The 27305-nt window shown below is 39.8% G+C and overlaps 1 protein-coding gene across 1 annotated transcript; it reads left to right on the top strand.

Annotated features, from left to right (window-relative positions):
* The first annotated feature begins 24255 nt into the window (after nt 1-24255).
* Nucleotides 24256-24669, top strand: LOC101907518 (large ribosomal subunit protein eL39). Its single transcript, XM_010822021.4, has one exon. It carries the CDS (start codon nt 24299-24301, stop codon nt 24452-24454), a length of 156 nt encoding a protein of 51 aa, XP_010820323.1. The 5' UTR covers nt 24256-24298; the 3' UTR covers nt 24455-24669.
* The last annotated feature ends 2636 nt before the right edge of the window (nt 24670-27305 follow it).

Below are 27305 nucleotides of genomic sequence, written 5' to 3'. Positions count from 1 at the left end.
ACAAAGGTTCGTCTAGTCAAGGCTGTGGTTTTTCCTGTGGTCATGTATGGATGTGAGAGTTGGACTGTGAAGAAAGCTGAGTCCCAAAGAATTGATGCTTTTGAACTGTGGTGTTGGAGAAGACTCTTGAGAGTCCCTTGGACTGCAAGGAGATCCAACGAGTCCATTCTGAAGGCGATCAGCCCTGGATTTCTTTGGAAGAAATGATGCTAAAGCTGAAACTCCAGTACTTTGGCCACCTCATGCGAAGAGTTGACTCATTGGAAAAGACTCTGATGCTGGGAGGGATTGGGGGCAAGAGGAGATGGGGACGACAGAGGATGAGATGGCTGGATGGCATCACTGACTCGATGGACGTGAGTCTCAGTGAACTACACGAGTTGGTGATGGACAGGGAGGCCTGACGTGCTGCGATTCATGGGGTTGCAAAGAGTTGGACAGGACTGAGCGACTGATCTGATCTGATACATATATATGTATATATATACGTGTGTGTGTGCCTATGTGAAATACTACTGAGCCTTATAAAAGAAATTTTTTTCCTATTTGTAGCAATATGAATGGACTTTGAGGGCATTATGCTAAGTAAAATAGACCGAGAAAAACAAATACTATATAATATCACTTATATGTGGAATCCATAAAAATGTAACCAACTAGTGAATATAGTTGAATATAGAAAAAATGATGTGATCTCATAGATATAGAGGAAAAAACTAGTATTTACCAGTGTAGGGGGAGGGGAAATATAGGAGTATTAGGGTAGTAGGCACAAACTATTGCATGTAAGAGAGGATCAAGGACATATGGTACAACATGGGGAATATAGCAAATATTTTGTAATAACTGTAAATGGAAGGTAACTTTTCAGTTTGCATAATTTTTTAATTTTAATAAAATAAAAAGTACAAGATACAACTACACACCCAGTAGAATGTCTAAAATTTTTAAAATTAGTTGCTAGGTTTTATCATTTTCCAGTGAGTATGTGCAGCAATTGGAACTTTCCTATAAAGGACTGATGTTGAAGCTGAAACGCCAATACTTTGGCCACCTGATGCAAAGAGCTGACTCATTTGAAAAGACCCTGACGCTGGGAAAGATTGAAGGCGGGCGAAGAAGGGGACAACAGAAAATGATATGGGTGGATGGCATCACTGACTCAGTGGACATGAGTTTGAGTGAACTCTGGGAGTTGATGATGGACAGGGAGGCCTGGCGTGCTGCAGTCCATGGGGTCGCAAAGAGTCAGACACGACTGAGCGACTGAATTGAACTGAATGCTGCTGATGGGAATATAAAATGGCACAACAAGTTTGATAAACAGTTTGATGTTTCATAGTAAATGAAACATACACCAACCATATACCCAGTCATTTTACTCCCTGGTATTCATTCAATAGAAAATAAAAGAAAAAAAGTAAAAGTGTTAGTCGCTTAGTTGTTTCTGACTCTTTGTGACCCCATGGACTGTAGCCTCCCAGGCCTCTCTGTCCATGGAATTCTCCAGGCAAGAATACTGGAGTGGGTAGTCATTCCCTTCTCCAGGGGATCAAACCTGGGTCTCCTGCATCGCAGGCAAATTCGTTACCATCTGAGACACCAGGGAAGCAAATACTGGCGAAAGGACTTATTCAAAGCAGCTCTATTTTAACAATGAAAACCAGCAGACAATCTAAATATCCATCAACAAGTGAATGAGTAAACAAATTATGATATAGCCATACAATGAAATACTATTCAGCAATAAGTAGGAATGAGTCATTCATACACAATACGACCTGGAGTAGTCTCAAAATATTTATGCTGAGTGAAAAAAAATTTTAAACTCCCAAAAGTGCAAACTAATCTGTGATAACAGAAAACAAGTTATTAAACCTTGAGAAAGTGTAGTAGACCAGAAGGAAAAAGTTACACAGAAATGGCATGACAGGTATGTTCATTATTTTAAGTGTGGTGATGGTGTCATGGCATATACACATATTAACTTTTATGAAATTGTACTCATTAAATGTGTTCATTTTCATGTATATTAATTATGCTCCATAAAGTTTTTTTAAAATAAAGAATGTTAAATAAAAAATAAATAAAGGGAATTCTCTGGCAGTCCAGTGGTTAGGATTCCACTCTTTCATTGCTGAGGGCCTGAGTTAGATCCCTGGTTGGGGAGCTAAGATCCTAAAGCCTTGCAGTGTGGCCATAAATAAATAAATAGGGACTTCCAGTTTCCAATCCAATATGGAAGGGACTTGGAAGTTGTCATTCCTGTCCACAGATCAAGAAAAAGTATGAACAAATGGAAAATAAACATTTCTTCTTAGATTCATTGGAGAATTAAGGTCAAACACTATCCCCTAAATTGGAGAGAGACAAATACAGAGAATCACAGCTTACTGGAGCAGAAGCCCACCACTAAAGCCAGTACCAAATTCTTTTTACCCAGTATACCACAGTATATCATGCTCAGGTTTAAAAAATATTACAAAGCATACTAAAAGTAAAACACAGTTTGAAGGGACAGAGAAAGCATCAGAACCTGACTAAGATATGACAGAGATTTTGAAATTATCAGACTAGGTATTTAAAACGTCTATGACTAATATGCTAAGAGCTATAATGGAAAAAGTGGACAACAGGGAAGGACTAATGCATAATAGAAGCAGAAAGATGAAGACTTAAAAAAAAAAATACTGAAAGGGACGGCGATCCCAAGATGGAGGAGGTATAGGACAGAGAGACAACTTTCTCCTGCACAAATATATCAAAAGATCTGCAGTAGGAGTGACTCCCACAAAACAACTTCTGAATACTGGTGGAGGACCCCAGATACCCAGAAAGGCAAACTAATCTCTTCAGAATGAGGTAGGACAAAGGATAAAGACAAAAATGGAGATAAAGGATTTCAAGACAGACACCCATCCTGAGTAAGGGGTTGTGAAGGAGGAGAAGTTTCCACACCATAGGAAACCTTCTCACAGGCGGGGTCAGTGGGAAGCTTAGGAATCTCAGAGGGCAGCATAACCAAAAACATTCACCACAGAAATCACACTGAATGGCAATTACCAGCCAAGAAGCGGCTCACGCACTCTTGTCTGCCCACAGCAAGTGGAGGCTGGGTGCAGAGGCACGGGCTGTGTCATCTGTCCTTAGGGAAAGGACTGAGGTTGAAAGCCGTGAGGACACTCTGAAGGGACTAATGCGACATAGCACAGACAGAATGAGGAAAATCCAAACCGTGGGAGAGCCAGAGAAACAAAGAAAAACAAAGAACCTTTCCTGTGGGAAGGCTTTAACACCGAACCCTGACTCCTGGCACATTCACAGAACAAAGGATTGAGCCCTAGAGAATATCAAAGGAGGGTGTGACAGCTGCCATTTACAACCCTACCTGGAGTCAGAGAGGCTGGTGTACAACAGCTAGAGGCAGAAGGCAAGGGTCCACTGCAATCTTGGCCCCAGAGACCACTTCTCCCTCCAAGCTGTGAGAGGGCCTCCAGTGGCTACCCATGTCTTCCTGGGATCCTGGATGGTTCATATCTGCTGAGAGTGTCACAATCTGAGACCAGCTCCCCTGAGGAGATGCAAGGCCCATCTGGGACTGTACCCTCATGGTGCACCAGGAGCCCAAGCAGCCTGGACCTGGGAAGTACATGCCACCTTGAGCTGTGGCAATCTCCATGGGATCCATCCCCTGCGAGTGCTCCCCAAACAAGCCAGTGATATTTATTTGCAGTGTCTCTCCCTCTCCCCAGCACAACTGAGCACGTGAGCCTGAATAAGTGGTCACTTTCACCCCTTCATGTCAGGGTGGAGATCAAACACTGGAGAGAGACTTGCAAGCAGAGGAGATCAACCTAAGCAAAGAAGGGGGAGCTGCCCCAGAAGTGGAAGGAGGAACAGATTAAAATCTTGCAGCTAAACAGAGACTGTGCATTTGAGGGGAGATTCTGGACTTTGAGAACAAGTACAAGCCAGAAGAAGGGGATATCTGACACTGAACTGACCCCACAGAGCCCACAGGAGCTTGAGACATTCCTAAATATATTGGAGGACCTTCTGAGTAGGCATTTCGACTGGAGTAGGAAAACAGAGGAATCACAAGAACATTCATCCCACTACCACCATATATAGCCCCATGCCTCCTATTAAAAATTGTTTAATAAAATTTTTTATTATTTTTTTAATTTTATTTTATTTTTGAACTTTACATAATTGTATTAGTTTTGCCAAATATCAAAATGAATCCGCCACAGGTATACATGTGTTCCCCATCCTGATTTTTTAATTTTCTTAAAATTTTATTTTAAAAAATTTCTTTTAACTTTCTTTTTTCCCTTTCTTCCCCTCTTCTTTTTCTTTTTTCCCTTATACTGTCCTAATATGGTTCTTTATTACTCCAAACTTTTATTTTTTTATAGCCTACTTCTGAGTTTCTTTATTTAAAAAAAACTCTATTTTTTCAATAAATTCCATATTTCTATTTTTGTGTTCCATTTTGTTTTTTTATATTGTACTTTTGATAATATAATTTTTATTCTAAGTTTTTGTAATATTTGCTTTTTGATCTTTTGTTATTCATTTTATATCTTTAAGAGTCTAATTTTTAGTACCCATTTTTACTTACGGATTTGCTTACTGGTTTGATTGCTCTCTCCCCTTTTGGCTCTGCCTTTCCTCCTCCTAGTCACCTCTTTTTTCTTCCTCCCACTTCTCTTCTCCATATAACCCTGTGAATCCCTTTGGGTGTTCCTGGCTGTGGAGAGTTGTTTCACCATTGACCTAAGAGTTTTGTCTTCTGTGCTGTGTGAATGGCCAAGTCATGATGCTACTGTAAGAGGTCAAAAGACAGAAGGCTCAACTCCAGAACTTTAGATCATTATAGAACACCTAACCCCAGGAACATTAATAAACAGAAGGCTCAACTCCAGAATTTTAGATCATTATAGAACACCTAACCCCAGGAACATTAATAGATACAAGCCAGAAGGCTCAACTCCAGAACTTTAGATCATTATAGAACACATTATAGAACACCTAACCCCTAACCTAACACTAATAGACACAAGCCAACCCAAAAGCCTCCATGTCTACACTGAGACCAGCTCCACTTAAGAACCAGCAAACTCCAGCAAGACATCCCACACTAATCCTCCAGCAAAATAGGAATACAATCCTGAACATTAAAAGACAGGCTGCCCAAAGCCATACCAAACCCATAGACACCCCAAAACTTACTACTGGACACTGCACTGCCTTCCAGAGAAACAAGATCCACCTCCATCTACCAGAACACAGACGCAAGTTCCCCCAACCAGGAAACTTTCACAAGCCACTGGTCCAACCCCACTCACAGGGAGCAGACTCCACAATTAAGAGGAAATACAACCCACAAGCTTTCAGAAAGGAGACCCCAAACACAGCAAACTAAAGAAAATGAAAAGGCAGATAAATATCCAGCAAGTGAAGGAACATGATAAAAACCCAACAAACCAAACAAAAGAGGAGGAAATAGGGAGTCTACCTGAAAAAGAATTCAGAATAATGATAGCAATGATGATACAAAACTTGAAAACAAAATGGAGGTGCAGATAAATAGACTAGAGACACCAATTGAGAAGATGCAAGAAATGTTTAACAAGGACCTAGAAGAAATAAAGAAGAGTCAATCAGTAATTAACAATGCAACAACTGAGATTAAAAACACTCTGGAGGGAACCAACAGTAGAGTAACCAAGATAGAAGAAAGGATAAGTGAGCTGGAAGACAGAATAGTGGAAATAAATGAAGCAGAGTGGAAAAAAAAAAAAGAAGAAGAAATGAGGACAGCCTCAAAGACAACGTTAAGTGCCCCAACATTCAAATTATAGGTGTCCCAAAAGAAGATAAAAGGAAAGAGCATGAGGAAATATTTGAGGAGATAATAGTTGAGAATATCTCTAAAATGGGGATGGAATTAGCCACCCAAGTCCAAGAAGCCCAGAGGGTTCCATACAGGATAAACCCAATGAGAAACACACCAAGACACATATTAATCAGACTAACAAAAATTAAACACAAAGAATAAATATTAAAAGCATCAAGGGAAAAGCGAAAAATAACATGAGGGGATCCCTATAAGGATAACAGCTGATCTGTCAACAAAAACTCTGCAGGCCAGAGGGAATACTTAAAGTGATGAAAGAGGAAAATCTACAACCAAGATTACTCTACCCAACAAGGATCTCATTCAGATTTGAAAGAGAAATCAAAAGCTTTACAGATGAGCAAAAGTTAAGAGAATTCAGCACCACCAAACCAGCTCTTCAACAAACGTTGAAGGATCTTCTCTAAAGAGGAAAATTGAAAAGGTTTATAATAACGAACCCAAAACAATAAAGCAAATGGTAACAGGATCATAATTATCAATAATTACCTTAAACATAAAATAGGTTAAATGATCCAACCAAAAGACAAAGACTGACCAAATGGATACAAAAAAGAGATCACTATATATGCTGTTTACAAAAGATCAACCTCGAACTTAGGGATACATACAGACTGGAAGTGAAGGCCTGGAAATAGATATTTCATGCAAATGGAGACCAAAAGAAAGCAGGAGTAGCAATACTCATATCAGATAAAATAGACTTTAAAATAAAGACCATTAAAACACACAAAGGGCAATACATAATGATCAAGGGATGAATCCAAGAAGGGATAACAATTATAAATATATTCAGTTCAGTACAGTTCACTTGCTCAGTCATGTCCGACACTTTGTGACCCCGTGAAGCACAGCACATCAGGCCTTCTTACCCATCACCAACTGCCGACGTCTACCCAAACCCATGTTCATTGAGTCGGTGATGCCATCCAACCGTCTCATCCTCTGTCGTCCCCTTCTCCTCCTGCCATCAATCTTTCCCAGCATCAGGGTCTTTTCAAATGAGTCATCTCTTTGCATCAGGTGGCCAAAGTATTGGAGTTTCAGCTTCAACATCAGTCCTTCCAATGAAAACCGAGGACTGATCTCCTTTAGGATGGACTGGTTGGATCTCCTCGCAGTCCAAAAGACTCTCAAGAGTGTATACCCATGGCGGGTTCATGTTGATGTATGGCAAAACCAATACAATACTGTAAAGTAATTAGCCTTCAATTAAAATAAATAAATTTATATATTTTTTAAAAAAGAGTCTGCTCCAATACCACACTTCAAAAGCATCAATTCTTCAGCCCTCAGCTTTCTTTATAGTCCAACTCTCACATCCATATATGACCACTGGAAAAACCATAGCCTTGACTAGACAGACCTTTGTTAACAAAGTAATGTCTCTGCTTTTGAATATGCTGTCTAGGTTGGTCATAACTTTCCTTCCAAGGAGTAAGCGTCTTTTAATTTCATGGCTGCAGTCACCATCTGCAGTGATTTTGGAGCCCCCAAAAATAAAGTCTGCTACTGCTTCCACTGGTTCCCCATCTACTTGCCATGAAGTGAAGGGACCAGAGGCCATGATCTTAGTTTTCTGAATGTTGAGCTTTAAGCCAACTTTTTCACTCTCCTCTTTCACTTTCATCAAGAGGTTCTTCACTTTCTGCCATAAGGGTGGTGTCATCTGCATATCTGAGGTTATTGATATTTCTCCTGGCAATCTTGATTGCAGCATGTGCTTCCTCCAGCCCAGCGTTTCTCATGATGTACTCTGCATATAAGTTAAATAAGCAGGGTGACAATATACAGCCTTGACATACTCCTTTTCCTACTTGGAACGAGTCTGTTGTTCCATGTCCAGTTCTAACTGTTTCTTCCTTACCTGCATATAGGTTTCTCAAGAGGCAGGTTAGGTGGCCTGGTATTCCCATCTCTTTAAGAATTTTCCACAGTTTATTGTGATCCACACAGTCAAAGGCTTTGGCATAGTCAATAAAGCAGAAATAGATGTTTTTCTGGAACTCTCTTGCTTTTTCTATGATCCAGCGGATGTTGGCAATTTGATTTCTGGTTCCTCTCCCTTTTCTAAAACCAGCTTGAACTTCTGGAATTTCATGGTTCATGTATTGCTGAAGCCTGGCTTGGAGAATTTTGAGCATTACTTTATAGCATGTGAGATGAGTGCAATTGTGCAGTAGTTTGGGCATCCTTTGGCATTGCCTTTCTTAGATATTGGAATGAAAACTGATCTTTTCCAGTCCTGTGGCCACTGCTGAGTTTTCCAAATTTGCTGGCATATTGAGTGCAGCACTTTTACAGCATCATCTTTTAGGATTTGAAATAGCTCAACTGGAATTTCATCACCTCCACTAGCCTTGTTTGTACTGATGCTTCCTAAGGCCCACTTGACTTCACATTCCCGGATATCTGGCTCTAGGTGAGTGTGAGTGATTATTTGGGTTGTGAAGATCTTTTTTGTTCAGTTCTTCTGTGTATTCTTGCCACCTTTTCTTATGCACCTAAAAAAGAGAACCTTAAAACATAATGCAAATGCTAACAACTATTAAAGGGGAAACTGATAGTAACACAATAATAGTGGGGGACTTTAATACCCCCATTTACATCAATGGACAGATAATCCAGACAAAGTATTAACAAAGAAACAAAAGCTTTAAATGATACATTGGAGTAGTTGGACTTAATTGATATCTACAAGACATTTCACCCAAAAACAATGGATTTCAACTTTTTCTCAAGTGAACGTGGAATGTTCTTCAGGATAGATGACACCCTGGACCACAAGTCAAGTCTTGGTAAATTTTTAAAAATTGAAATTTTTTCCAGCAATTTTTCTTATCACAATACTGTAAGATTAGATATAAGCTACAGGGGAAAAAAACTAAAAACCACAAATATACGGAGGCTAAATAACAGACTCCTAAATAAGCAACAGAACCCTGAATAAATCAAAGAGGAAATCAATATACACACGGAAATAAATAGTAATGAAAACACAACAACAGAAAACCTATGGGATTCAGTAAAAACAGTGTTAAGAGGGAAACTCACAACGACAGAAGCCTACCTCAAGAAACGAGAGAAACATCAAATAATCAAGCTAAGCTTACACCTAAAACAACTAGAAAAGGAAGAACAAATAAACCTCCAAAGTTAGTAGAAGGAAAGAAATCATAAAAATCAGAGCAGAAATAAGTGAAAAAGAAATAAAGGAAACTATAGCAAAGACCAGTAAAACTAAAAAGCTCATTCTTTGAGACAATAAACAAAATAGACACCAGTTAGCCAGACTTATCAAGAAAAAAACGGGAGATGACTCAAATCAATAAACTTAGAAATGAAAATGAAGAAATTACAACAGACAACACAGAAATACAAATGATCATAAGAGACTATCAAGAGCAACTATACGCCAATAAAATGGACAACTTGGAAGAAATCGACAAATTCTTAGAAAAGTGTAACTTTCCAAAATTGAACCAGAAAGAAATAGAAAACTTGAACAGACCAATGACAAGCATGGAAACTGAAATAGAAATGGAAAATCTTCCAACAAATGAAAGCCCAGGACCAGATAGCTTCACAGTTGAATTCTACCAAAAATTTAGAGAACAGCTAACATATATCCTACTTAAAAACTTGAAGAAAATTTCAGAAGAAGGAAAACTCCCAAACTCATTCTTCAAGGCAACCATCACCCTGATACCAAAACCAAAGTTGCCACCAAAAAAAGAAAAATACAAGCAAGCATAATTGATGACCATAGATGCAAAAATCCTTTTTAAAAATCTAGCAAACAGTTCAACAGCATATGAAAAAGATCATACATCATGATCAAGTGATCAGGAATGCAAGGATTATTCAATATTCACAAACTGATCAATGTGATATACCGTATTAACAAATTGAAAGATAAAATACATATGATTATATCAATAGATTCAGAGAAAGACTTTGACAAAATTCAGCACCCATTTATGATGAAAACTCCATAAAGTATGCATATAAGGAATATACCTCAACATAATAAAAGCCATATATGACAAACCCATAGCAAATATTATTCTCAGTGGTGAAAAACTGAAAGCATTTCCTCTAAAATCAGAAACAAGACAAGGGTGCTCACTCTCACCAATACTATTCACCATAGTTTTGGAAGTCATAGCCACGGCAATAAGAGAAGAAAAAGAAATTAAAGGAATCTAGAATAGAAAAAAAGGAAGCAAAACTCTAACTGTTTGCAGATGACAGGATCTTCTAGATAGAAAACCCTAAAGATGCCGCCAGAAAATTACTAGAGCCTAATCAATGAATATAGTAATGCTGCAGGATGTAAAATTAATACACAGACATCCCTAGCATTCCTATATCCTAACAGTGAAAAATCAGAAAGAGAAATTAAGAAAACAATGCCATTCATCATTGCAACAAAAAGAACAACATACTTAGGAATAAATTTACCTAGAGAAACAAAAGATCTGTATACAGAAAACTATAAAACACTGATGAAAGAAATCAAATATGACACAAATAGATGGAGAAATATACCAGGTTCCATGTTCTTAGGTTGGATGAATCAATATAGTGAAAATAAGTATACTACCCAAAGAAATCTATAGATTCAATTCAATCACTATCAAACTACCAAGCTATTGCAGGAGATGGAATTCCAACTGAGCTATTTAGAATCCTAAAAGATGATGCTGTTAAAGTACTGCAGTCAATATGCCAGCAAATTTGGAAAACTCAGCAGTAACCACAGGATTAAAAAAGATCAGTTTTTATTCCAATCCCAAAGATGGGCAATGACAAAGAATGTTCAAACTACCATACAATTGCACTTATTTCATATGCTAGCAAAGTAATGCACAAAACTGTCCAAGCTAGGCTTCAACAGTACATGAACAGAAAACTTCCAGATGTTCAAGTTAGGTTTAGAAAAGGCAGAGGAACCAGATATCAGATTTGCAACATCCGTTATATCATAGAAAAAGAGAGAATTCCAGAATTACATCTACTTCTGCTTCACTGACTACACTAAAGCCTTTGACTGTGTGGATCACAATAAACTGTGGAATATTCTGAAAGAGATGGGACTACCAGACCACTTTACCTGCCTCCTGAGAAACCTGTATGCAGGTCAAGAAGCAAAAGTTAGAACTGGACATGGAATAACAGACTGGTTCCAAACTGGGAAAGGAGTATGTCAAGGCTGTATGCATATTATCACCCTGCCTATTTAACTTATATGCAGAATACATCATGCAAAATGCTGGGCTGGATAAAGCACAAGCTGGAATCAAGATTGCAGGGTGAAATATCAATAATTTCCAATATTCAGATGACACCACCCTTATGGCAGAGAGCAAAGAGGAACTAAAGAGCCTCTTGATGAAAGTGAAAGACAAGAGTGAAAAAATTGGCTTAAAACTCAACATTCAAAAAACAAAGCACATGGCATCCGGTCCCATCACTTCATGGCAAATAGATAGGGAAACAATAAACAGTGACAAACTTTATTTCCTTGGGCTGCAAAATCACTGTGGACTGTGACTACAGCCATGAAATCAAAAGACGCTTGCTCCTTAGAAGAAAAGCAATTACAAACCTAAAAACCATATTAAAAAGCAGTGACATTACTTTTCCAACAAAGGGCCATCTAGTCAAAGCTCTGGTTTTCCAAGTAGTCATGTATAGATGTGAGAGTTGAACCATAAATAAGGCTAAGCACCAAAGAATTGATGCTTTTAAACAGTGGTGTTAGAGAAGACTCTTGAGAGTCCCTTGGACTGCAAGGAAATCATGTGCAAGTCTTTGCAACCCCATGGACTATACGGTCCAAGGAACTCTCCAGGCCAGAATACTGGAGTGGGTAGCCTTTCTCTTCCCCAGAGGATCTTCCCAACACAGAGGTTGAACCAGGGTCTCCTGCTTTGCAAGTAGATTCTTTACCTACTGAGCTCTCAGTGAAGCCCATTAAAAAACAGAGACATTACTTTTCCGATAAGGGTTCATCTAGACAAACCTATGGTTTTTCCAGTAGTCATGTACAGATGTGAGATTTAGACCATAAATAGGGTTGAGCACCAAAGAATTGATGATTTTAAACTCATCAAAATGTTGGAGAAGACTCTTGAGAGTCCCTAGGACTGCAAGGATATCAAACCAGTCAATCTTGAATACTCATTGGAAGGACTGAGCTCCAATACTTTGGCCACCAATGTGAAGAGCCAACTCATTAGAAAAGGCCCTGATGCTGGGAAAAATTAAAGGCAGGAGGAGAATGGGACGACAGAGGACGAGATGGTTTGATGGCATTGCCAACTCAATGGATGTGAGTTTGAGCAAGCTCCAGAAGATGGTTAAGGACAGGGAAGCTTTGTGTGCTGCAGTCCATGGGTTCACAAGGAATCGGACACAACTGAGTGACTGAACAACATGTAAAAGAATGAAACTAGAGCACTTTCTAACACCATACACAAAAATAAACTCAAAATGGATTAAAGACCTAAATGTAAGAACAGAAACTATAAACTCTTAGAGAAAAACATTAGGGAGAACACTCTCCAACATAAATCAAAACAATCTCCTCTATGACCCACCTCCTACAATAATGGAAATAAAAATAAACAAATGGGACCTACCTAATTAAACTTTAAAACTTTTGCATAACGAAGGAAACTATAAGGAAGATAAAAAGACAGCCCTCGGAATGGGAAAAAAATAATAGCAAACAAAATAACTGACAAAGAATTAATATCCAAAATATACAAGCAGCTCATGCAGCTCAATATCAGAAAAATGCCAGTCCAGGTTCAATGCACGATGCTGGATGCTTGGGGCTGGTGCACTGGGACGATCCAGAGGGATGGTATGGGGAGGGAGGAGGGAAGAGGGTTCAGGATGGGGAACACATGAGAAATAAAGGAATAAAAAAAATAAAAAATAAAATAAATAAAATAAAAATGAACAATCCAATCAAAAAGTTGACAAAAGCCCTAAACAGACATTTCTCCAGAGAAGACATACAGTTTAGATGTTCAACAACACTCATTATTAGAGAAATGCAAATCAAAACCACAATGAGGTATTGTCTCACACTGGTCAAAATGGCCATCATCAAAATTATACAAACAATAAACGATGGAGCGGGTGTGGAAAAAAGGAACCCTCTTACATTTTTGGTGGGAATGCAAACTGGTACAGCCACTGTGGAGAACAGTGTGGAGATTCCTTATAAAACTGGAAATAGAACTGCCATACAAGCCAGCAACCCCACTGCTGGGTACATATCCCAAGAAAAGCAGAATTGAAAAGACACATGTACCCCAATTTTCATTGCAGCACCATTTACAATGGCTAGGACATGGAACCAACATAGATGTCCATCCATAGAGGAATGGATAAGAATGCTGAGGTACATATACACAATGAATATTACTCAGCTATAAAAAGGAACACATTTGAGTCAGTTCTAATGAAGTGGATGAACCTAGACCCTATTATATGGAGTGAAGTAAGTCAGAAAGAGCAAGACAAATACTGTATATTAATGCATATATATGAAATTTGGAAAGATGGTACAGATGATCCTACATGTAGGGCAACAAAGGAAACATAGACTTAAAGAACAGAATTTAAATGGGAGGAGAGGGTGGGATGATTTGAGAGAATAGCACTGAAACATATACATCACCATATGTAAAATAGATGACCAGTGCAAGTTTGATTCATGAGGCAGGACACCCAAAGCTGGTGCTCTTGGACAACCTAAATGGACAGAGTGGGAGGGAGGTGGGAGGGGGGTTCAGGATGGGGGTACACATGTATACCTATGGCCAATTCATGTTGATGGATGTCAAAAACCACCACAATATTGTAAAATAATTATCCTCCAATCAAAATAAAAAATTATTTTTTTAACTAAAAAATAGTAGCTATTATAAACACTGCAAGAAAAATGAAAGATGACTATTTTGAGCTCATCAATAAACTGGATACAGCTGATTAAAGAATCATTGAGCTTGAATGTATGTCAATCAGTTCAGTTCAGTCACTCAGTCATGTCCAACTCTTCACGACCCCATGGACCGTAGCACGCTAGGCTTCCCTGTCCGTCACCAACACCCAGAGCTTGCTCAAACTTGTGTCCATCAAGTCAGTGATGCCAGCCAATCATCTCATCCTCTGTTGTCCCCTTCTCCTCCTGCCTTCAATCTTTCCCAGGGCCAGGGTCTTTGCCAATAAGTCAGATCTTTGCATCAGGTGGCCAAAATATTGGAGTTCCAGCTTCAGATCCAGTCCTTCCAATGAACATTCAGGAATGATTTCCTTTAGGATGGACTGGGTGGAGCTCCATGTATCCCAAGGGACTCTCAAGAGTCTTCTCCAACACCACGATTCAAAAGCATCAATTCTTTGGCACTCAGCTTTCTTTATAGTCCAACTCTCACATCCATACATGACTACTGGAAAAACCATAGCTTTGACTAGACGGACCTTTGCTGGCAAAGTAATGTCTCTGGTTTTTAATATGCTGTCTAGATTGATCATAGCTTTTCTTCCAAGGAGCAAGCGTCTTTTAATTTAATAGCTGCAGTCACCATCTGCAGTGATTTTAGAGCCCCCAAAAAACAAAGTCTGTCACTGTTTCCATTGTTTCCCTATCTATTTGCCATGAAGTGATGGGACTGAATGCCATGATCTTAGTTTTCTGAATGCTGAGTTTTAAGCCAGTATGTCAATAGACACTTTCAAAATGGAAATAAAAAGAGAAAAATTGAAAAGTTAGAACAAAATATCCAAGAACTGTGGAGCTATTATAGAAATGTAATACATTCATAATGGGAATACCAGAAGGAGAAGAAAGAGAGAAAGAAATAGAAGAAATATTTGGAGTAATAATAAGTCAGAATTTTCCAAAACTAATCCAGGAAGGCTCTGTGAAGAGAAGAAAAGCTACAGAGTAGGAGAAAGTATCAGTTCAGTTCAGTTCAGTCGCTCAGTCATGTCCGACTCTTTGCAACCCCATGAACTGCAGCACGCCAGGCCTCCCTGTCCATCACCAACTCCTGAGGTTCACTCAGACTCACATCCATCGAGTCGGTGATGCCATCCAGCCATCTCATCCTCTGTCGTCCCCTTCTCCTCCTGCCCCCAATCCCTCCCAGCATCAGAGTCTTTTCCAATGAGTCAACTCTTCGCATGAGGTGGCCAAAGTACTGGAGTTCCAGCTTTAGCATCATTCCTTCCAAAGAAATCCAGGGCTGATCTCCTTCAGAATGGACTGGTTGGATCTCCTTGCAGTCCAAGGGACTCCCAAGAGTCTTCTCCAACACCACAGTTCAAAAGCATCAATTCTTCAGAACTCAGCTTTCTTCACAGCCCAACTCTTACATCCATACATGATTACTGGAAAAACCATAGCCTTAACTAGACAGACCTTTGTTGGCAAAGTAATGTCTCTGCTTTTGAATATGCTATCTAGGTTGGTCACAACTTTCCCTCCAAGAAGTAAGCATCTTTTAATTTCATGGCTGCAATCACCATCTACAGTGATTTTGGAGCCCAAAAAAATAAAGTCTGACACTGTTTCCCCATCTATTTCCCATGAAGTGATGGGACCAGATGCCATGATCTTAGTTTTCTGAATGTTGAGCTTTAAGCCAACTTTTCCACTCTCCTCTTTCACTTTCATCAAGAGGCTTTTTAGTTCCTCTTCACTTTCTGCCATAAGGGTGGTGTCATCTGCATATCTGAGGTTATTGATACCTCTCGCGGCAATCTTGATTCCAGCTTGTACTTCTTCCAGCCCAGCATTTCTCATGATGTACTCTGCATATAAGTTAAATAAGCAGGGTGACAATATACAGCCTTGACGTACTCCTTCTCCTATTTGGAACCAGTCTGTAGTTCCATGTCCAGTTCTAACTGTTGTTTCCTGACCTGCATATAGGTTTCTCAAGAGGCAGGTCAGGTGGTCTGGTATTCCCATCTCTTTCAGAATTTTCCACAGTTTATTGTGATCCACACAGCCAAAGGCTCTGGCATAGTCATAATCTATATCTAATAAAGGACTTGTACCCAAGGTACAAAGAACCCCTAAAACGTAATAAGGAAACAAACAATCCAATTAAAAATTGGATAATTATATGAAGACACAATGTCAAAGAAGATATACAGATGGAAAATAAGTATATGAAACGATGCTCAACATCACATGCCATCATTTATCATTAGAGAATTACAAATTAAAATACAAATGACACAAAGTCACATTCAATGTCAGTAATGTCACATTCATGCCAGTAGGAATGTAAAATGATACAACCTTTTTGGAGGATAGTTCAGCAATTTCTTACAAAATTAAACATAGTCTTTTTATACAACCCAGAAAATGTGTTTCTTTTTTGTTTTATGCTTTATTCTAATATACATTAATGCTTTTTCTTTATTTCTATTTTAGGGGTTTCCAGTTTTATTAAGATGTGATTGACATACAAACTGTGATGTTGGAGAAGACTCTTGAGAGTCCCTTGCACTGCAAAGAGATCAAACCAGTCAATCCTAAAAGAAATCAATCCTGAACATTCATTGGAAGGACTGATGCTGAAACTGAACCTCCGATACTTTGGCCACCTGATGTGAAGAGCTGACTCATTGGAAACCCTGATGCTGAGAAAGATTGAAATCAGAAGGAGAAGGGGATGACAAAGGATGAGATGGTTTAAATGGCATCACCGACTCAATGGACATCAGTTTGAGCAGATTCCAGGAGATGGTGAGGGATAGGGATAGGGATTGACATGCTTCAATCCATGGGGTCTCGAAGAGTTGGGCATGACTGAGCAACTGAACAAAAACAATAGCGCTGTATAAGTTTAAGGCATAGAGTACAATGATTTGACTTACATACATCATGAAATGATTATCACAAATAAGTTTATTTACTATCCATATTCTCATATAGATACAAAATTTGAAAAATAGAAGAAAAGCTTTTCCTTGTGTCAAAAACCCTCAGGGTTTACTCTCTAAACAATTTTCATATATAACATACAGCTGTGTTAATTATATTTATCATATTGTATATTAAATCCATAAAAGTTATTTATAATTTTTTAGCTTTTGACTGCCTTCATCCAATCCCCCCTTCCCCATCTCCCACCTCTGGTAACCACAATTCTGATCACTTTTCATACCAGTTTGTTTGCTTGTTTTTGAAATATAATTAACCCACAATACTATGTAGTTCCTGTTACCATAGCAAGCATAGTTACCATCTGTCATCATACAAAATATCACAAATTATTGACTATATTCCCCACACTGTACATTTCATACCTGTAACTTTATTTTATAACCAGAAGTCTGATTTCAATAACCTTTACTTTTTATTCACAATATGTCTTGGTGTGGTCCTCTTTGGGTTCATCTTGTTTGAAACCCTGTGATTCCCTAGACTTGGATATCTCTTTCCTTTCCCAGGTTAGGCAAGTTCCCAGCTATTATGTCTTCAAATATATTATCTGTCCATTTCTCTCTCTCTTCTCTTTCTCAGACCCTTGTAATGCGAATGTCAGTATGCCTAATGCTGTCCCAGAGTTCTCCTAAGTGGGCATAAAATTTGGTTTTTTTTTTTTTTGTTTTTCTATCCAGCTTATTTCCAATACCCTGTCTTCAAGCTGCTGATGTATTCCTGTTTACCTACTATTGATTCCTTCTAATATATTTTTTTATTTCAATTATATTGTATTCTTCATCTCTGTTTTGTTCTTCATTATATTTTCTATATCTTTGATAGAAACTTCTGACTTCTCTGTGTACCTTTTTTCCTCTCCTGACTTCTTTGAGTGTCTTTATGGCCATTACCTTGAACTCTTATACAGTAGATTGCTTATCTCTACTTCACTTGGTTCTTCTGGGATTTTATCTTGTTCCTTTGTTTGGAACATATTCCTCTGTGACCTTGTTTAGACTAATCTTCTATTTTTATAGAGAATTTTCTATGTATTTAGTAGGTTAGTTATTTCCGTGATCTGAAAAAGTGGCTATATGTAAATATGTCCTGTTGGACCCAGCAGTACACAACCCCCTCATCACCAGAGATATTTGCTCTGGTGCTACCTTCTATGTAAGCTGTGTGGGCCTTTCTGTTTTGGCAGGCTGTCTATGTTTGCATGCAGATATGCATGGCTGGCCCTATTCCAGCCCAGTTGGTTGCCTAGTGTGGAGGCTGCTGGCCACTTGTGGATAGGACCAAATTCTGGCATGGCTAGCTCTGTGGCCCAGGAACTCCTGGTTCTGGGGATGGCTTGCTGGTAGGCATGGTTTTTTTTTTTTTTTTTTCACAGATGACTGGTTGCAATGCCCCAGGGTTCCTGGGGCTAGTGTTGGCCCACTAGTTTGCAGAACCAGGTCATGAGGCTATGGAGCTAAGGATCCCAGAGCCAGTGTTTACCTGTTGATTGGTTTCTGATATGGCTGGCTGTGAGGCTTGGGGTGTCCCAGAGCCAGTGTCAGCCTACTGATTGGTGGGGCTAAAGCCCAGATTGTTCTGGGGCTGGTGCTGCCTTGCTGGTGGGTGGACTGGGTCTTGGCACTGGTGGTAGCAGATACAGTGGTCCCTGGGTTAGTGTCTACCTGCTGATAAGCAGGATTGGTGCCCATAGATGACCAAGTATTGATGCTCACCCTCTCATAGGTAAATCCAGGTCCTCAGGTTATGCCAGCCTACCCATGGGTTGGCCCAGATCCTGGGCTCTCTGGCTGCAGGGCCCAGGGGTCCTGGAGCTGATGTCAGCCTGCTGGTGCACAGAGTCAGGTCCCAATAACTGACTATAAGTCCCAGGTGTCCCAGAGCTAGTGCCAGCCCACTGGTGTGTGGAGTTGGATTCTGAGTCCTCTGGTGGACAGGGCTGGTCCCTGGAGTGGCTGGAGGTTAAGGGGATCCAATGGTAGCTGGCCTGCTGGTGAGTAAGGCTGTGTCCTTGCCTGACTAGCTGCTTGGTCTGGGGTATCCCAGAACTGGTACTGACTATCTAGTGAGCAGGGCCAGCTCTCAGCACTGATAAGATAAGGGGAGGATTCCAAAATGGTACTTGCAAATACATGATAGAATGAGCTCCCTAGAATAGCTCCTTCAATCATTTATGTTTCCAGTATGAGAAGTGGGTCTGACCCAGGTTCCTTTCAAATTACTGCTTTTGCCCTGGATCTTGGAGAGTGTGGATTTGTGTGAGCCCTTTAAGAATGAAGTCTCTATTTCCCACAGTCCTCTGACTCTCCCAAAAGTAAGCCCCACTGGCTTTCAAATTCAAATGTTCTAGAGGCTCATCTTCCTTGTATAGGAGCCCTGGGCTGGGGAAAGCATTGTGGAGCTCAGACTACTCACTCCTTTGGGAGAATTATCCTGCCATTTGTGGGCTGCCTACTGGGGGATATAAGTCTTGACTATATTGCATCTCTGCCCCTCCCATCTATCTTGTTGTGGTTCCTTCTTTATATCTTTACTTGTAGAAGATCTTTCCTGCTAGTCTTCATGTTGTTCTCATTGATAGCTGGTCTCTGACTAGTTGTAACTTTGGTGTGCCCACAGGAGGAAGTGAGATCAGGGTCTTTTTGGTGTGCCCACAGGAGGAAGTGAGATCAGGGTCTTTCTACTCCACCATCCTGGACACTCATCCCCAATAAATATGTCTCTTGGTATTTACCCAAATGAGCTTAAAACTTATGTCTATGCAGAAAATATGCACTCAAATATTTGTGGCAGCTTTATTCATAATTACCAAAACTTGGATGCAATCAAGATGTGCTTCAGTAGGTGAATGGATAAAGGCTGGTACAACCATAGACTGTGTTACTATTCATCAATAAAAAGAAATGAGCTCTCAAGCTACAAAAAAATAGGAAGAAACAAATACATATTGCTAAGTGAAAGAAGCCAGTATATAAAGGCTACATACCCCATGTTTCCAAATATGTGACATTCTGGAACAGGGGAAACTAGGGAGAAAGTAAAAAGATCAATGGTTGCAAGGAGTTGGCAGGGTTTGAGTAGAAGGAGGAATGACTAGTTGGAGCACATGGGATTTGGGAGGCAGTGAAAATATTTTGAATGATACTGCTATGGTTAAAATATATAAAACAAAGAATGAACCCTAATTTATAATGTAGTCTACAGACTTTAGCTAATAATAATGTATCAATATTGGCTCATCAATTCTAGGAAATATACCACACCTATACAAGATGTGAATAATGGGGAAAACTAAGGGGAGAAGGGCAGGAGTGAGGAGTGAGGGTATATGAGAACTCTCTATACTTTTCACTCTATATTATATAAACCTCAAACTGCTCTTTTAAAACACTTATTAATTTTTAAATAGTTATATAAATAAATAGCAATATAAGCACATTTATAAAAAATATGGATATAATATGTGGGGAAGGATTTAGAACTAGAATTGTTGACTTTGGAAGGAAGGGTGGGGGATACAGAATGGTAAAGTGGAGGGTTTTTTAGTATCAGGACTTAATAATATAATAATTACTTAATATAAATTAATACTTTTATAAATAATATAATTGATGTTTTAAAGGACAAACGTAAAATCACAGGATAGCCCCATCACTTGTCATTTCCTAGTAAGTTACTCTGCAGTTTATATAAATAGTCAATCTGGATTAAGTATCCTATGCTAATATCTCCACATTTACAATTAATAGTGCTTATTCCCACAGATAAGGCTTTCCAGGGACCTCAGCTGGTAAAGAATCTGCCTGCAATACAGGAGACCTGGTTTGATCCCTGGGTTGGAAAGATCCCCTGGAGGAGGGCATGGCAACCCATTTCAGTATTCTTGTTGGAGAATCCCCATAGACAGAGGAGCCTGGCAGGCTACAGTCCATGGGGTCACAAAAAGTCAGACACAACTAAGCAACTAAGCACACCACAGCATGCTCCCACAGATATCCAGAGTATATAGAATCTCTCAGAAACCACCCAGTGCTGCAAAGAAGGAAGGGGGAGTTGGCACTAACTGGAGTCCTCCTCCAATATTAGTGTATCCTCAGTCCTGAATGGTCAGGGACTTCATGAAACAGTTTGGGAAATGCAGGAGCTCCCAAAAAATTTCACATGTAAGAAAACCACAAACCAATCTCACTTATCAATATTGATACAAAATAATAGATACTAACATATAAAATCCAGTAGCAAACTGAAAGACTGAAAAACATGTGATCTATTCTGAGTGCAAAAATGATTTGACATTAAGCAGCACATATAATCCACTGTATAAATAGGCCAGCCCTGCCTCCTTAAAAGCCTCATCTGGCTGCATGGGTCCCGGGTCTGAGGCCCACTCCCATCAAAGCCACCACAGGCCACACAGGTCCTGGCAGCCCATGTTCCACCCCTAACAAGGCCACATCTGTACACACAGTTCCAGACAGGCCAAGCATCACTCTCCTCCAAAACCTTCTCCAGCTGTGCCAGCCACTGAAGACATGCCTGTGGAAGCCTGCACCCCAGCTGGTCTGTGCAGGCACGTGTACTCCAGGCCACCTTCAGGAGCATATGTAGTGAACGGAACACCTATAGAGGTGGGGCTGACAAAGAGAGTAAAGAGGCCTATCTAGAGGTCTTGGAGGGCCTCCTATGACATCAGGGGTTGGATGTAGCTTGCTGTGGGGGAAAGGACACTGATAGAAGAGGCCCAAGGGAATTTTTTCTTTTTGTTTTTGTATTTTGGTTATTCTTTATTTCTTATTTTTCAGTTCAGTTTAGTTCAGTCACTCTGTCGTGGCCAACTCTTTGTGATCCCGTGGACTGCAGCGTGCCAGGCTTCCCTGTCCATCACCAATGCCTGGAGCCTACTCAAACTAATGTCTGTCATGTCGGTGATGCCATTCAACCATCTCATCCTCTGTCATCCCCTTCTCCTCCCACCTTCAATCTTTCCCAGCATCAGGGTCTTTTCCAATGAGTTGGTTCTTCACATTAGGTGGCCAAAGTATTGGAGTTTCAACTTCAGCATCAGTCCTTTTATTTTTATGTTATTTTCATTTTTGCCATTGTGTTTTGTTTTCATTTCATTTTTATTTTTCTATGATATTTTTATTCTCCTAATATTATTTTACTTTTTATTCTTTGTTATGCTTCTCTTTTTTGTTCATTGTCTGTGTTTTGTTTTTATTACAGTTGTTGGTTTCCTCTTTAGATATTTTGTGATGTCCTGTTTTTTTTTTTTTTTAATTTTGTTTCTATATTCTTTTTTATCTTTGTTTTTCTCATTGTCATTTCTGTTTTATATTTTGATTTTTGGGGCATGAGCATATGGAATCTTAGGTCCCCAACTAAGAATCAAACTCACATCCCCTGCATTGGAAGGTGAAGTCTTAAATGCTAGACCACCAGGGAAATCTCAGTTTGTTTTTTTATTGTTTTCTTTCTTGCTTTCTGATCAGGTTAGCTTTGCTTTTATTGTTGGTTTTGGGTTTTATGGCATGTTTGTTTGGGTGTCTTCTTGTTCTTTTTCTTCCTAGGATTTTTGTTAGTGGTGGTTGGTTTAATTTCGTTTGTTTGGATTTGTTTTTGTTATTTGTCTAAGGTTTTATTTGTCTGTTTGTTATCCTTTCTTTGTTTGTATGTTTGGTTTTGTTCTTATTATTTGCCTTGGGTTTTGTTTGCCTGTTTTTGTTTCATTTTATTTTGTTTTCTTTGCTGCATCATGTTTGGGTATTCAATGCCAGGCCAGAGGTTGGGCTGAGCTGCTGCAGTGAGAGTGCAGAGTCCAAACTGCTGGACTACCAGAGATATTCAGGCTCCAGGAAATATTAATTTATGTGAGCTCTCTCAGCTGTCCTCATCTCAGGGCCAAGACCCTGCTCCAACCAACTGCCAGCAAGCTCCAATGCTGGAGTCCTCAGGCCAAACTACCAGCAAGACAGGAACAGAGCTGCATCCATCAACAAAAATGAGAAGAGAGAAATATGTTACAGACAAAAACAGCAAGGCAAAAACCTGCAAAATCAAATGAATAGAAAGGAAATAGGTAATCTACCTGAAAAAAAATTCAGAGTAAAGATAGTAAAGATGATCCAAAACTTCAGAAACAGAATGCAGGCATGGATCAAGACAATAAATTTTTTTTCTTTTTTTTTAATTTAATTTTATTTTTTAACTTTACAATATTGTATTGGTTTTGCCATATATCAAAATGAATCCACCACAGGTATATATGTGTTCCCCATCCTGAGCCCTCCTCCGTCCTCCCTCCCCATACCATCCCTCTGGGAAGACAATAAATGTTTAAAGGAACTAGAAGAACTATAGAACAAACAAACAGTGATGAACAACACAATAACTGAAATGAAAAATACACTAGAAGGAATAAATAGCAGAATAACTGAGGCAGAAAAATGAATAAATGAGCTGAAAGACAGTTGTTATTGCTGTTGTTTAGTCACTAAGTCATGTCTGACTCTATGCAACCCCATGGACTATATGTAACCCATCAGGCCCCTCTGTCCATGGGATTCCCCAGGCAAGAAAACTGGAATAGTTTGCCATTTCCTTCTCCAGGGGATCTTTCTAATGCAGGGATCAAACAGGAATCTCCTGAATTGGCAAGCAGATTCTTTACCGCCAAGCCACAAGGGAAACCCCAAGCTGAAAGACAGAATAGTGGAAATAATTACTGAGCGGCAGAATAAGAAAAAATGAAATAAGGACAGCCTCAGAAACCTCTGGGGCAACAACAAACACACTATTATTCAAATTATAGGGGTCCCAGAAGAAGAGAAAGAGAAAGGGTCTAAGAAAAGATTTGAAGAGATTACGTTAGAAAACCTCCCTAACATGGGAAAGGAAATAATCAAGTCAAAGAAGTGCAATCAATGTAGGCTAAACTAAGGAGAAATATGCTAAGACACATATAAATCAAACTAACAAGAATTAAATTCAAAGAAAAAATAATAAAAGCAGCAAGTGAAAAGCAATAGGTAACATTCAAGAGAACCCCATAATGTTAACAACTGATTTTTCAGCAGAAACTCTGCAGTCCAGAAGGGAGTGACAATATATATTTACAGTGATGAAAGGGAAAAACCTACAGTTAAGATTATCCAGAAAGGATCTCATTCAGATTTGACAGAGAAATCAAGAGTCTTTACCACAAGCAAAAATTAAGAGAATTCAGCACCATCAAACCAGCTTTACAACAAATGCTAATGGAACTACTCCAGGTGAGAAACAAAGAGAAGAAAGATAACTATAAAAACAAATTCAAAACAATTAAGAAAATGGTAATAGCTCCTCCTCTTTTCTCTTCTCCGCCATCCTATGTGCGGTTGAATTCTCTCCTCACCATGTCTTCTCACAAGACTTTCAGGATCAAGCGATTCCTGGCCAAGAAACAAAAGCAGAATCGTCCCATTCCTCAATGGATTCGAATGAAAACTGGCAATAAAATCAGGTACAACTCCAAGAGAAGACATTGGAGAAGAACCAAGCTGGGTCTATAAGAAGCAAGCTGGGTCTATAAGAACTGGTCTTAACATGTGTGGCACACATGTTAAGACCACTTTTTTAAGCAGCCAAATCACAATGAAAACATCACTACTGTAATGCTTGGCCCATGGTGTTATTTCCTCAAAACATCACTACTGTAATGCTTGGCCCATGATGTTATTTCCTCACTATCAGTCTGAGACCCAGTAATAAATATAAAACGTTGGAATTGTAAAAAAAAAAAAAAAAAAAAGAAAGAAAGAAAAGAAAATGGTAATAGGAGCATACACGTCGATAATTACTTTAAATGTAAATGGATTATGTGCTCCAAACAAAAGATACAAACTGGCTGAATGGATACAAAACAAGATCTGTATCTATACTGTCTACAAAAGATATAGTTCAGACCTAGGGACACATACAGACTGAAAGTGATGAGAGTCAGTTCCTAGGCAGGTTGATAAGGAGTCTAGAGGTCCCCAAGGAGAGAGGGGTCTGGAATTCTCAAGGAGGAAGAAAGGACAAACTTTTTTTCTTTCTCCACATTCCTTAGGATTATATAACAATAATGTATCTTGCCTAAGGACAGTCTCTGGATTAAACCTTCTATTATCTTAAAATGTAAATTATGGGAGTAGGTCTGATGAGGTCTTTACAACCTCCAGACATTCTTTGGATTATATAACTTCATTGTTAACACTAGCAAGCGGGTACTTTTTCTGCCCCCTTCTGATGCCTATGTCAGAAGCTTTCTCTATCTCCTTTATACTTTAATAAAACTTTATTACACAAAAGCTCTGAGCAATCAAGCCTCGTCTCTGGCCCCAGATTGAATTCTTCTCCTCTGGGGGCCAAGAATCCCGGTGTCTTCGTGTGATTCAACAACAACCTTTCATCTTGGGGGCTCGTCCGGGATCATTCAGGACAAAGTAAGGATGCTTGGAGCTTTAGTTCTTTGTTCTCAGAAAACACGTTTTCTGCTGTGCTTTACTAACTCTACCGTGTGCTTGTGTGAATGAATGACAGGCCCTGCGTGAAGCAAGTAAGGAGCCCTGCTCTGCGGTTTCACGGTGATCTCATACGGCTTATGGCAGAAACCTGTTGGGGGTTTATACCGACCTGCCGATGCCAAGAGGCACCCAATGTCTCCACAGGGAACTGACCAGAAATGGGCAAAGCGTGTGGACCGAACCCTCCTTTCTCGGTCAAACTTTTTGGTCTCTTTGACCATTTCATAAATCCTTGGGAATTAGAAGTACTAACCTAATCTATTGGATCATAGACTTTCAAGGGACTTGTGATCTATACTGTTATTGTATACTGTGGCTTAGGTCCAAAACTTGAATTGGTAGTCAAGAAAGCGCCTAGCCTCGCTAGGAATCGAAAGTTCAGAAGCTAGATGGAGCTCTAGCTCCAAGAGCATCTCTGAGGTTAAAGGTTACTCAGATTGGGACTGAGATGGGTTTTTTTCCTTTGGTAACGCCAGCTCTTAGTGGATCAGAGGAGGCTATTATACTGGTGTGGCGTTACCTGGAAAGAACATCTCAGTTTTATGTTCGTGTCTGTCTTATTGTGGTCAGGAAATACTCAGAGTCATGCACAGGCACTCAGGTGACGAATGTTTCCCCTAGTAGTCTTAGCTTGGGAGGCATTCTGGAAGGTTACTCTGATTGCACCCTGGGTGACATCAGAGGCAAGCAAGGTTAAGGGTGAAGAGCTGGACGTCAAGTAGGGATGCTATCAGGTCTACCCCTGGTACATCCTCACCCCATCTCGGTGGTAGAACTGGGAGGGACGCAGACTGCACCTGCATTGGTAAGGGACAGACTAAGTCCGACCAGGAAGGAAAAGCTTTTGGTGTAACGTCTGTCTACACCCCCATCTAGAGCAGGGAGGGACGCCTCCGGTAGAAAAATGGCGCTGGTCGCTTTTTTTCTCTCTTACAGATGGGAGCTAACAATTCCAGCCTCACTCCTTTGAACTGTATCCTGAAAAACTGGGATAGATTTGATCCCTAGGGCTTAAAGAAGACACACCTGGTCTTCCTATGTGATACTGCATTGCCACGGTATCCATTGGAGGATGGTGAACGGTGGCCAGTTGGAGGGTCTTTTAAGTATAATACTGTTCTACAATTAGACCGGGTCTGTAAGGAACAAGGGAAATGGGTAGAAGTAGCATATGTGTTGCCCTTTTTCTTTCTGCGAAATATGCCAGACTTATGTCCTAAGGGTATAGATTTGGGCGTGAAACCTTCAGCTCCCTCCTGTCCTCTTACTTTGCCCCCATACCTGGAAATCCAAACTGAGATTCAAACTGCCCACATGGAGGTCCAAACAACTCCTGTCTCAGTACGACCTCAGACTACTCTGGTTTCAGTAGAAACTCAGACCATCGAAGTAAGAGATGAGATGGAGGACAGGAGACAAAGAGAAGAGGAAAAACAGGTTTCTCCAATCTATCCCTGGGATCATATGCACAGAGCAGCCAGAGAGACTGAGGAACAGCCACACAAGCTGTTGCCCCTTTATGAAACACCCACTGGGAGAAATAATCAGTCTGTGAGAGTTATAAGCCTTTCTCTTATCAAGAAATACAAAGAATCAAGGAGGATCTGGGAGACTATTTAGAGGACCCAGAAAAATATATTAGAGCTTTTAAAGGTGTTACTCTGCTTTATGACCTCACTTGGAAGGATGTGATGTATATCTTGGGACAAACGCTGACTCCTGAGTCAAAGACTCGAGTTTTGGGAAAAGCAGTTGCTTATGGAGATGAATGGCTTGGTTATGAATCAGTAGGGAAGAGGGAGAACGAGATAGCGGCCCTCCCCACTGGGAATCAGGCGGGCCCAACTATAGAACC

Source organism: Bos taurus, chromosome X (assembly GCF_002263795.3).
Source record: "Bos taurus isolate L1 Dominette 01449 registration number 42190680 breed Hereford chromosome X, ARS-UCD2.0, whole genome shotgun sequence".
Taxonomy (NCBI): domain Eukaryota; kingdom Metazoa; phylum Chordata; class Mammalia; order Artiodactyla; family Bovidae; genus Bos; species Bos taurus.
Note: the sequence above shows the minus strand (reverse complement) of the source record. Positions and strands in the feature narration are given on the sequence as shown.

What these genes read in the sequence shown, in the direction of transcription:
- LOC101907518 (XM_010822021.4), top strand. Translation starts at nt 24,299, where the DNA reads ATGTCTTCTCACAAGACTTTCAGGATCAAGCGATTCCTGGCCAAGAAA.